The sequence below is a fragment of the Gopherus flavomarginatus genome, chromosome 7 (assembly GCF_025201925.1).
Source record: "Gopherus flavomarginatus isolate rGopFla2 chromosome 7, rGopFla2.mat.asm, whole genome shotgun sequence".
Lineage (NCBI taxonomy): Eukaryota > Metazoa > Chordata > Testudines > Testudinidae > Gopherus > Gopherus flavomarginatus.
Window position 1 is genome coordinate 105,636,476 of NC_066623.1, and position 13,006 is coordinate 105,649,481.

General features: G+C 42.5%; 1 protein-coding gene across 1 annotated transcript in view; it reads right to left on the bottom strand.

The window, feature by feature from the left end:
* Positions 1-13,006, bottom strand: part of SCP2 (sterol carrier protein 2) — a 58,345-nt gene that overhangs the window by 14,648 nt on the left and 30,691 nt on the right. Inside the window, exons 12-13 of the mRNA XM_050962443.1 lie at positions 8,050-8,203; positions 3,006-3,096 (exon numbers count right to left, since the gene is read on the bottom strand). Coding sequence (XP_050818400.1) covers positions 3,006-3,096; positions 8,050-8,203 — 245 coding nt within the window. The remainder of the gene's footprint in view (positions 1-3,005; positions 3,097-8,049; positions 8,204-13,006) is intronic.

The window sequence follows — 13,006 nt, forward strand, 5'->3', positions numbered from 1 at the left end:
CATAGGTAGAAGAGTATGAATGATTTTACAACTTCACTGTGTATCAAAATCCCAAAAAAGAAGACCACTATGGATTTTAAAGACTATAAAACAATCAGACTAGTATCACATGCCTCTAAGACACTTTTGTGAGTTGTTCAAGACCAAATACAAGGAAAGATTGATAAGGAAGAAAGTGAACAACGATATGGAATCAAACATGAATAGGGCACCATAAACAGCATTACAAACGTGAAGCTCATCTTAGAAAGATCAATAGAAATGGAGAAACAGCATACTTGTGTTTCATTGACTTCTAAAAAGCCTTTGAGGGAACCACTACAAAATTTCTCAATATAGTAAGATCTGTAAGGATTGATGGGTACAAACTCCCAGTAATGAATGGCATTAGAAGGCAATTATATTGGGAGATGAAAATGGAAAACATGGCAAGTATTTGATTAAATTAATTGAAGAAATAGAAGGGTTTAACATGAATGGAAAATGGGTGAATAACATTCGCTATGCAGATGACAGTATTGTTGGCTGATTCAGAAGACAGTCTGATGAAGTTAGTGAAGATTTGAATATGGACAAGACAAAAATTATAGGCGTATCAAGGATCCTAGAAAAACATGCAAGATTCCAGTGAACAGCACAACTATACAGCAAGTGAGAAATTATTGCTACTTAGGAAGCATCATAACAGACGATGGAAGATTGGATACTGAAGTCAGCACCAGAACAGCTAGAGCAAAAGACATTCTGGAAGAATAAACGTCTGATGAGAAGGGACATGAATCTGAAGATTAAATTCCAACTCATAAAAACTTGTATTTGGTCTGTGTTAAATCACAATTGTGAATAACAAAAATTCTTAACAACAAAAATTCAATCCTTCAAATTATGGTGTTACAGAAGAATTCAGAAAATATCATAAAAAACACATAACTAACAAGTACTGAAAATGATTGGCACTCAGCAAAAGTTAGATTTTCTGACAAGAAAGTTTTTATTTCAGGCCACATTTTAAGTGATTGAGAGTGTGATATATGTTTACAGGCACTGGAAGGGAAAGTTGATGACAGAAAAACGTGAGGCAGAAAAAGAAGAATTTAGATGGATGATGTGGTATCTTGGGTGGATCAAAAAGATGATTCATCCACAAAGGGACAAGCAGAGGACCATACAGAATGGGATACCAAAAGTTGCAAACCTCCAGTAATGGAGAGGCCATATTAGAAGAACCCAGTGAACTACTAGGACTTGCCAGCAACTTGGAGCAAATTGTTAAAATAAACTAAAAAAATAAAAAATAAATAATTGGAGATATACCAATCTCCTAGAACTGGAAGGGACCTTGAAAGGTCATCAAGTCCAGCCCTCTGCCTTTACTAGCAGGACCAATTTTTGCCTCAGATCCCTAAATTGCCCCCTCAAGGATTGAACTCACAACCCTGGATTTAGCAGGCCAATGCTCAAACCACTGAGTTATCCCTCCCCCCTTTGTTTTAAGAACAAAGATCAGTTTGATAATCAGAGTAATTAAAGTGTTTTTGTAACTAACTTCACCTTCTGTGTACCGGAAGCATAGCCTAGTGAATTCACAAATCACATCAGTTTCAAATTTTATATTACTAATGAAGAGAACTGGACAACTTATACGCTTAAAGTTAAAGCACTTGAGCATGTGCTTAATAGACTGGGCCAACGTGCTCATCACCTTGCAGGATTGAGCCTATAATGAGTAGCTCCTCTCCCGGCAACCTGTCAGAGGTGGAGGGCGGATGGGTTGAAATTTTGCAGGCATAGTAGCAGCCTCTCTCAGCCCCCAAATCCTCTGTAGAAGTGGCAGAAGTTCTCCACACTCACTCCACTCAAATTAGTATTGGGAGCCTTCCCACCCTGCACACAGAGCCCTTTATCGGTGTGGTTATTGTCAGTTTGGGGTAAGTGCATCTGCATTCCCTCTCTGTGGTCCACTCCAGGAATACTGGCCAGTGAGGTCTTGGATCTCTAGCCATCACCTGTCTCTGAGCGGGAACCCTTGTCCCATTCCCTTCCGCATGGGGGTTTTAAGGCTGCCTAGCCCCATGTCACACTGTAATATCCCCAGAAAGCCATCTGTCTAAAGGTCAGCACCTGGGCTGCTCTTTCTCTCTGGTAAAACCCTGTCATTGTTTTCAGTGACCACGCAGATCTCTCTCAGCAGAAAATAGGATCAAAAAAGCATTAAAAAAAAAAAAAAAAGACTTCCTACAGGAATGCTAAAACCTTACCAGAAGTCACCCATCAGTCTGATGGGGCCCTAATAAGATAAAGTCTTTCCAACCTTTCCACAAGGGTTGGTGCCCCCTTGGACAGAAGATCCTGTCCATTTATTGGATCAGTAAGAAGGACCTGTATCAGTTCAGCTTTTTATACCAAAAGAGTCTCTGGAAAACCTAGTTTGAATGAGTATATGCAAACACCCCAGAAGGTGGTGCTTTGGAGTTGTTTACATATCCCACGTTATTACCTCCCACCGTTTTTAGTTCCAGGAAGAACTGTGATAACCCACCCCCAGAGAGCAGAACACAATCATCCATAATTCATCCATAAATTTAGTACGATGGCCCCCAAAAATACTGCATAGGATTGCAATATCTGTCACAGTTACCACCTACACAGTGCTTCCCGCTCCAAAGTGTGGCGTGACAAATCACTCAGACAGACACCTAATTGTCAACAGCAACAACCAATTTTCTCCCTCAATACACATAGTGATCCTCTTAGTATATAGACTTAAGAAGGGGTCACATCTTTCATTTTGAAAACATGCATGGATTCTGCAAAAGTTGATGCACCTTACATTGAACAGATCTCACTCTGGACAAATACATTTTTCGAGTCTTTGCATGCAGTGAGGCACACAAGGTGTGAATTAAAGCTAGATGATCAACCTTATCTCTGAAGCCAAAGCATAATAAATAAAAAATTAAGTCTCCCATTATAAAGACTTTAAAAAAAGAAATAAAGGGATTTACCTCTTCAAGTTTCTTTTCAATCTCTTTGAAGACAAGATGGGCCTTAAATCCATCAACAGTTGCCCTGGTGGGAATAGCCTGGATGCGCTGGCTGCTGAAATGAAAGGAAACCACTCATTTAAATCACTTAGGCGTTTGTCACTGCAAAGTAAACTCCAGTTATCTACATTCAAGTTAGCCTGGCTCAAATGAGAGTAGCCACACTACAAAGTAACACTCAAACTGCACAGAGTGATTAGTTAGCAGCTCATGAGTTATGCAAACTCAAGCTGTAACCTATACCCAGACAGGCCAGCCAACTAGAGTTAAAAGCACCATCACACTTAAGTTAATGGTGGGGAAGGGGGGAGAATGGGATTCAAGCTATAATGCAAGTTAACTCCGCAGTAAACACAAACCTTAGAATCATGTGAAGAACCTAACAAATAACCCTCTATTACGTACAAATCCATCTCATCTAGAGCTACATATAAAGGCACCAAGTTCTGCTCCTATGTACCTGGATGTATACCCAGAGTAACTTTTAATTACGGGAGGCACTGAATACTGTACATCTAGCTCTGATGACTTAAACCAAGATTGCACCAGTATGAAATAAAATTTATAAAGATCTTTATGACCATGAAATGCAATAGCTTTCCCTTTGTTACCCAATGTTAACATATCACACTACAATTGCATAGCTAAATGATGTGAACAGAGGAGCTTAACTTTTTTTAATGCCAACATCTTACATATGTTTAGCGTAACTCTTCTAGTAGAGGTCTTTTACAGGTAAAGCCTTTTGGAAAAACAACTTTAATAAGAAGACAGCAATTGATAGCTGTCTAGATTTTAATTTCTGTACTTTGAAAGTTATCTTCAGGAAAAAAGAAAAAAATCTCACGAGCAGTTCTCCAAACCAAATTTTTGTAAGATCATAATTATGTCAAAGAAAAGTCAAATAAATGGGTTGTAGTAATTTCTAATTGAAGTTATTTAGGAGGAACACAATCAGCTGAGTATGCAAAACCTTTCCTCACACACAAAGGAGAGCACTATTGTCAGTAACTCAGGACATGCTAGCAATGTAGAGACAATGCAAAGACTGTCCAAAGAGCTTACGATTTAGAAAGACAAAAAAAAGGGGGGGGGGGCCGCGCTCAGGAAAGTAAATAATTGTGGCAGATAACATGAAAAAAGCTAACTGAATTAAGTATCTTTGGAGTCCATTATATTAAATACAAAGGTTATGTATTATTGTCAGCCAGGATTGTATGTAACCTCTTTAGAGGGGAGAGATGATGCGAAACCTGGAAAGGGTTATGAACTTCAAAGGACTATACTGAAAGTGGGCCAGACAAAAACGGACCTTTGGGACAAACAGTCAAGCAGTTTGCCTAGAAAATCTCTAGAGCAGGGGTCGGCAACCTTTCAGAAGTGGTGTGCCAAGTCTTCATTTACTCCCTCTAATTTAAGGTTTTGCATGCCGGTAATACATTTTAATGTTTTTTAGAAGGTCTCTCTCTCTCTAAGTCTATATATTATATAACTAAACTAGTGTTGTATTGTAAAACAAACAAGGTTTTCAAAATGTTTAAGAAGCTTTATTTAAAATGAAATTAAAATGTTGATCTTACGCTGCCGGACCGCTCAGTCAGTTGCTGGTCTGGGGTGCTGTTCACCTAGACTGGCAGTGGGCTGAGCAAAGCCTGCGGCCAGGACCCTGGCTGGCAAGGGTCTGTCAGCCAGAACCCCAGACCAGCAGTGGGCTGTGCGGGGCCGGCGGCCGGGACCCAGAGGGCTGGAGGCAAAGTGCTGGAGTCAGGGCTGGGTATGTGGGGAGGTGTAGGTATCAGGGCAGAGGTGGGGCTGGGTATGGGTGGGGGTGCCAGAGTCAGGGCCAGGATTGTAGGGGGGGATGAAGGAGTCAAGCAGAGGGCTGGGTGTGTATGAGGGAGGTACAGGGCTCAGGGCAGGGGCCTGGGGGGTGTGCGGGGCTCAGGGCAGAGGGCATGGTGTGTGTGCGCGCGGGGGAGTGTCAGGACTCAGGGAAGAGGGCTGGGTGACTGCCCCCCTAAGAACTCCCAACCCCCCTGCTCCTTGTCCCCTGACTACCACCTCCTGGGACCCCTGCCCCCAACTGCCTCCCAGGACCCCATCCCCTATCTAAGCCTCCCTGTTCCTTGTCCCGGGACTGGACCCTACCCCCTACCTGTCCCCTGACTGCCCCGACCCTTATCCACACCTCCGTCCCCAGCCAGACCCCCGGGACTCCCATGCCTATCCAACCATTCCCCGCCCTCTGACAGGACCCCCAGAACTACCAACCCATCCAACCTCCCACCCCCCTCCACCTGCCCCAACCCCTCTCCACACCTCTGCCTCCTGACAGGACCTCCAGAACTCCCAACTCATACAATCCACCCAGCTCCTTGTCCCCTGACTACCCCCTCCAGAGACCCTCCCGCCCAGGACCTTCCTTGTTCCTGGTCCCCTGACCCCTATCCACCCCCTGCCCCCTGACATATCCCGGGACTCCCATGCCCCATCCAACCCTCACTGCTCCCTGACTGACCCCTCCAGAGACTCCCCTGCCCCTAACCACCACCCCTGGAATCCCACCCCCCCATCCAACCCACCCTGCTACCTGTCCTGTGACTGCCCCCACCCCTTATCCCGGCAGGCTCCAGCGTGCCATTAAAAATTGGCACACGTGCCATAGGTTGCCAACCCCTGCTCTATAGGGACCTGAATGCAAATTCCCCATCTCTGATTATGCAAAAATCCAGTCTTTTGAAGCTACACCCTGAGCAGAAGACCATTATCTGCTGATTACCTATTCCCAGAGTCTCAGAATTAAAGGTACAAGCTACATAAAGGAAAGACTGAACTATTCACAATGGTTCTGGTTCTGAATCTGAGACAGCTATGAACTTGTAACCCTGGGGAAAGCTCCGTTGTGGATTCTGAAGAACTAATACCTGCCAGAGCCTGAGGTTGGAGTTGGGGTGACCTCTGATAAGTTTTTTAGCATGCATTTAGGTTCTTCTATTGTTTTTAGTATGTTTTCTCCATAATATTGTCACCTATAATATAAAACTTCTACAATGCCACTTAAATACACGTATTATACAGTAAGGAAATTTCTCTATGACCACACCTGATAATTCACCAGTGAAAACTTGATGACCCTTACAGCTACTATAGAAGATATTTTTATTCATATAGATTTACCATTTTTAATCTTACCAAATTCTAGGCCTAGATAATCCCATGACAGAGTTCCTCAAATTAATTACCTGTTTATTTTTTTAAAAATTAATTTTCTTTGTTATCTTAATTTTTACCACCCCCTTTATCCTTTTACTACGGGACTAGAAAAATATGAAAACTCAAATGGACTATCATATACCTTTTCTTAATTTATATACCTGTAGTGTATCTTCTCTTACTCTTGCCTGTCTGAATTAAGAAACTCTATATCCTATAATCTCTCTTTGTATGGAAACTCCCTCATATGCCTATAATCCAAATTATCTGTCTGCTGTAAGAACACGTATACATACACTTGTTCCTAAACTGGGGGGGGGGGGAGAGAAGAGATTATGCCTACAATACTCTTTTTAAACAAACACTATTGCAAAAATATTTGTACAAGCAGAAACACCAACCCCAATTCCTATGCAAATATTCCACATCCGTCATCACCAAAGCCATCAAATATTCACATCACTATCAAAATCTGTGATGGGGATTATTAAACCCTTCCCAATAGTAAACAAACTTCCAATAAGTAGTAACAAACCTTACACTGTACAGATTTTGAAACAGGCGTCTCTGTTGCTAGTAGGATTGGAAATCCTGACCCCACTGAAGACAATGGCAAAACTCCATTAAATAAGAACCCCAAAGAAAAATATCAGGCACTTGCTAGTTTAAAAAACAAAATCCCACTCACATGTTCTCTGTGAAAATAAGATTTTTCTATTACAAAAAATAACTGCTCTTGAACAGAAAAGGCATGAAGCTACTGTTTTATTTCATATTTCTTATACAAATAACTATTATTTGTACATTTAAACAAATAAAGGAATCCTCTGACTACTGGCTACAGTACCCAGGAACGGTCAGTGACCTGTGCATTCAGACTGGAGCATTTTGAAGTACTTAAAGGTATGAAGGTTATAGCTTTCATGCTGCTTTATGGCAATTTAACTGAAGTCTTAAAACGTCTGGAGTTTTACAAGAATCATATCAAAGTATCAGTGCCAGTTTTTCATATCCCTTTTCCTTAAATGTATTTAGAATTTTGGACATAGAAACAGATACTTATTAGAACACAATTAAGGAGGGGGAAAAAAGCAGCCATCATGACCAACACCAAAACCACTATAAAAGCTGAAACAGACTGCAGGAAAAATAGCTGCACATAAGCATTGAGAAAGAGTTGTGCACTCAGGAACTGCATTTTCCCCTGCCGTGCGGGAACAAACATAATCCAAGCAGTCTATTTAATAGGGTACTGAGAAAACTGTATTGCAGGGGTAGGCAATCTATGGCACGCGTGCCGAAGGCGGCACACGAGCTGAATTTCAGCGGCACTCACAGCGCCCAGGTCCTGGCTACCGGTCAAGGAGGCTCTGCATTTTAATTTAATTTTAAAAGAAGCTTCTTAAACATTTTTTTAAAACTCAATTACTTTACATACAACAATAATTTCATTATATATTACAGACTTATAGAAAGAGACCTTCTAAAAATGTTAAAATATATTACTGGCATGTGAAACCTTAATTTAGAGTGGATAAATGAAGACTCGGCACACCACTTCTGAAAGGTTGCCGACCACTGCTGTATTGTATGTGCAAAATAAGCCAATTATATGCACATTTTCATTTCAGCACTACCAAACTGGATCTACCACAGTATTTAAACATTATATCCTACTTTATGCTGCACTCAAACAGAAAATCTCTGTCTTCCAAAGTAAAGAATAATGCTGCCTCTTCTCTGATGACGTTTATATACAGATTTATATAAACACAAATAGATAAAAGCTCACCTTACTGCTTCAGGAAAACCCATTCTGAATAATGTTACAACTACAGCACCACCAAGGCCTATGTTATGTTGCAGAGCAACCTTTGCACCAGGAACTTGTCTCTTCCCAGCTTCCCCTCTTAGCTGCCAGCAGAGTTCAGCACACTGAGCCAGACCTAAAAAATCAAACACAGAGCAAGCAGATCTTAAAACATTCCAACTATTGCAAGAGCAAGCAACAAATACAATAATGTTTTATATCATGCTACCTCTTCTGCAAACTAAAATTTTAAACAACTCCAGTTACCAAAATCCTAAGAAAAAGCCTTTTTTAAAAAACAGAAGCTTAAACAGTGAGGTAATATCTTTTATTGGACCAACTTCTGCTGGAAAGAGAAATTTTTGAGCCACGCAGAGCTCTTTTTCAGGTCTGTGTGGCTCAAAAGCTTGTCTCTCTCACCAGACGCTGGCCCAATAAAAGTTATTAATATCCTCGGACCAACACAGCTACAACTACACTGCATACAACAACTGAAAGGAATACAAAAACTAGGAGTGCTTAGGGCTAGAAAGTTACACTGATTTAAAAATGAGCAATCTTAAAAATGCTGTTTTCTTTTAAGGCAAATCCAATACTGACCATGACTTAGGTAATATTATTTAACTCTTATATAGCTAAAATATAGGATAATATGACAAAGTGCTTCAATCTAGTTTGAAAATATTAGTCTCATGAAGTTTTAGTACATGTCAAAATGTAATACTGTAATAAGACAAACATTTCTTATTGATATAACACTTAATAGAGAAGTATTTCTCCACAATGCAAAAAACTTACCATTTGATAATTCTGACTGTAGTTTTAAAAAGAATAAGAAGGACACTACGAACCCGGGCAAGACTAAAAATTGACCAATACTCAGAGAGTGGTGCTTCTGGAAAGCTTTAGCTTAAGAACACTGTCAACTTTAATTTTTTTGATAAAGCACCCTTTCGATTGTTCTATAGGCATGAATATTTTTTTAATTCCTTAAAAAAAATAATAATTTTTGCTTCCCTATTGAAATTTGTAAAGATCTTTTCAGCAATTAAAAAAAACAACTAACTATATAAGTAAAACAGTGAAGCAGAATATGACCTTGGATTGAAGGTCCATCAATGGGAATTCTTCCATTGATTTCAATGGGCCTTGGATTGAGCCCTATTTATTGATACATTGGGGTACCTAAATTTTGACTAATTTGCCCAAGTTTATTTTAAAAAGCCCACAATCACTGCATTTGTCTGTACTTTCATCTTCCCTGAAAAATAGGACAGAAATTTTGCAATTCCTCCAGTGAAAAAACACTAGTGTTAGCTTTATCCTGACTTTGCAGCTGCAATACTGGCATATTTTAGTACTCTTATACCTGACTGAGTTTCAGGCTGTCTCTCTTAAGCAATCTTTGGTTTTAGAAAACTAATATTTTCACAGTTTTAGGAAAAAGAAAAATACAGCATTTACATCAGTGCATGCATACTCTATAAACATATGAGCTTGTGACTCAAAGTAATGCATTTTTCACTTACATCCCCTTCAAATGTCCACTGTATGGAAGATTAGTTTCCTTATTCTTTAACCATTTTATGGTAATACCTTCCAGATGAAGTCAGTACTCAGAATGTCAAATCCTGGCCTACCAACGTGAGGGTCCCTTCAAGAAAATTCCAATTCTTTAATGAAGGCTTTATTACCAAAACAGCTGCGTGACAGTGAAATTTTAGTCTTTAAAAAGAGAATAAGTTCTGAAAACCATATAAAGAATTTAAGTAGTTCTATTTTTCACAACCTGATGGCAGTATTATAAATCCTTCTGCTAAAGGTCTGTCAAAAGACTGCATTAGCAGAGCGTTCTTGACACTTTTAGGAATTAGAGGAAAGAAGTACTTTCAATTCTGCTGCAGTAATAAATAAATAAATAAAAAATAAAATAAAAGTAACAATGAAATACTTCAAAGGCTGGCAGTAGGAAGCTGAATTCAAAACCATTTGTTAAGTATTTCTTACAGAAATAAAAAACTGATCACAGACTCCTGAACAAGTTAGGGGTTGTATTTTTTTAAAGTAAAAAAACAAAACAAATTACTGCTCAAGCAGTGCTTTGTTTTTATGTTATACAGGAAAGTATGCTGGCATACAGGACCATGATGTATTTGGATCTGGATAACAGGCAGCAGGTTTAAAACAAACAAAAGGAAGTATTTTTTCACACAGTGAACAGTCAACCTGTGGAACTCCTTGCCAGAGGATGTTGTGAAGGCCAAGACTATAACAGGGTTCAAAAAAGAACTAGATAAATTCATGGAGGATAGGTCCATCAATGGCTATTAGCCAGGATGGGCACGGATGGTGTCCCTAACCTCTGTTTGCCAAAAGCTGGAAATGGGTGACGGGATGGACCACTTGATGATTACCTGTTCTGTTCATTCCCTCTGGGGCACATGGCATTGGCCACTGTTGGAGGACAGGATACTGGGCTAGATGGATCTTTGGTCTGACCCAGTATGGCTATTCTTATGTTCTTAACAGCTGAACATGCTGAGAGCAGAGGAAGGGCAGGAAGACTCAGCAGGTGAGGCACATGGCACTGAGCTCCTGGATGTTGATGTGCATCTGTGCCTCCCTGGGGGACCAGAGGTCCTGAGCCACCTGGCCGTCCACATGAGCACCCCAGCCAACGAGCAGGCATCTGTGGTGAGAATGGTATAGGGTGTGGGGGGCGTGAAAGGGATGCTGGCTAAGACTGTGCACAGGTTGCACCACCACATGAGTGAGGTGAGGACAGAGGGGGAAAAAGCAAGACCAGTTTGCCTAGGCTGTCTGACTGAGGATCATAGATGCAGTGGAGCCACAGCTGGAAGCAACGCATATGGAAGCAGGTATGCAGCGTGACAGAGGTGCAGGCAGCCATTTGATCCAAGAGAGAGGGGGCACTAAAAGACTCGTGTGCATGCATGATGAGAGCAGTGAGGGTGGTGAAGCAATCCAAGGGGAAAAAAGGTGTGGGTTGCAACAGAATACAGATGAGCCCCTATGAAAATGAACATGTAGGTAGGGGTAAGGACTGATTTCTCCTCATTGATGCAAATCCCCAAGGTGTCTAGGAGGATATGAAGGGTCTGGACAGTGATAAGGAGGCAGGCCCGGGACGGAGCCACAAGGAGCCAGTCGTCCAGGTAGGAAAACATGGAGTGACCCAGGGACACATATAGGCCGCCATGATGGCAAAAACCTTTGTAAAAAGACAAGGGGAACAGCACAATCCCAAAGAGAAGGTCCTAGAATTGGCAGTGTGTGGAGGAATTTGCGATGAGCAGGGGGATGTCTATATGGAAATATGCATCCTTCACATCAAGAGCCGTGAAGGGACGGGATGATGAGGGGGAGTGTGACTATCCAGAAACGGAATCTGCGGATAAATTTGTTCAACAACCGGAGATCCAAAATGGGATGGAGGCTCCCTTCTTCAGTACGAGGCAGTAAGGGCAGTAGAAACCATGGCCATTGTAGTGCTGTTGAACAGATTCATAGACTCTAGGACTGGAAGGGACCTCGAGAGGTCATTGAGTCCAGTCCCCTGCCCTCATGGCAGGACCAAATACTGTCTAGACCATCCCTGATAGACATTTATCTAACCTACTCTTAAATATCTCCAGAGATGGAGATTCCACAACCTCCCTAGGCAATTTATTCCAGTGTTTAACTACCCTGACAGTTAGGAACTTTTTCCTAATGTCCAACCTAAATCTCCCTTGCTGCAGTTTAAGCCCATTGCTTCTTGTTCTATCATTAGAGGCTAAGGTGAACAAGTTTTCTCCCTCCTCCTGATGATACCCTTGATTCTACGGCGCTCTTCCAAAAGAGGGCATCTGCTTCCTCTGAGAGAAGATGGTATTGGGAGGGATCCCCAAGAGGCCCTCGGAGTGAGTGATGGGCAGGAAGAAGAATTCTGTGAGGTACCCGTGGTGACCAGTGTCCACCACTCAGCCATCGGTGGTAATCGCGTCCAGTTGTAACCAAAAAGGGCAAGATGAACCCCAAAAACAATTGGCGGGGGGTGACTGCAGGGGTGGAAGGAGGTTTGCAAGTCTCCAGGAAGGGGTACTTGGAGGAACGTTGCAGGAAGGCAGAAGTGGCAGGAGCAGTGGCAGTGGAATAGTGGGGCTTTAGTGAGCACATGATGCTAAAAACACTTCCAGTGGACATTGAGGATAGGGCTGGTAGGTGGCATGAGGGCAGGGTCTGAAGGACAGAGCCATCCACAGGGTATGACAATTGGGGTGACCGCTCCGGGTCCCATGGGCCAGTGTGACTGGCCAGCTCACATGGATGGAGCATGAACCGCTGGCTGGGGGAGATTAGCCTCCCAGCCCCGCCCCTTCCACCTGAGGGAGAGTGTGCCAGGAGGGAGAGTGCATGGCAGCATCAGTCTCCCCAGCCCCGGAGCATTGGGAGGGAGAGCATGTGGCTCTGCTGCATGCTACCCAGCCCCACGAAGGTGGGCAGCATGGCCCCAGCCCCCTGGAGCCCAGCAGCACCGATGGTGCAGGGCCCTGCAGAAGCAGAGTGTGGGCTGGGCCATATCTGGCTGTTTGGTGAGGTACCGCCTCCCCTACCCACCGCAGTCCACCGTGGAAGTGACAGATTCGTCACTTCCACCCCAGGCCCTGCACCCCTCTAAGGACGGCCCTGCTGAAGGACAATCTTTGTTGCCAGCAGGTTGGGCACAGGGTGTATATGCCCAGCGACAGGCGGGCACAAAAGTCCTTAAGGGAGTGCAGGGACTCACTGGTTTTGTTGCTAAACATTTTGTTATTGTCAAAGGGGAGGTCCTCAAGTGTAGTCTAGAACTCCTTCAGAAACCTGCTAGATTATAGCTAGCAATCACAGCAGAGGACAACCCCTGAGGCCAGAGAGTGGGATGCAGTATCAGCAGCAT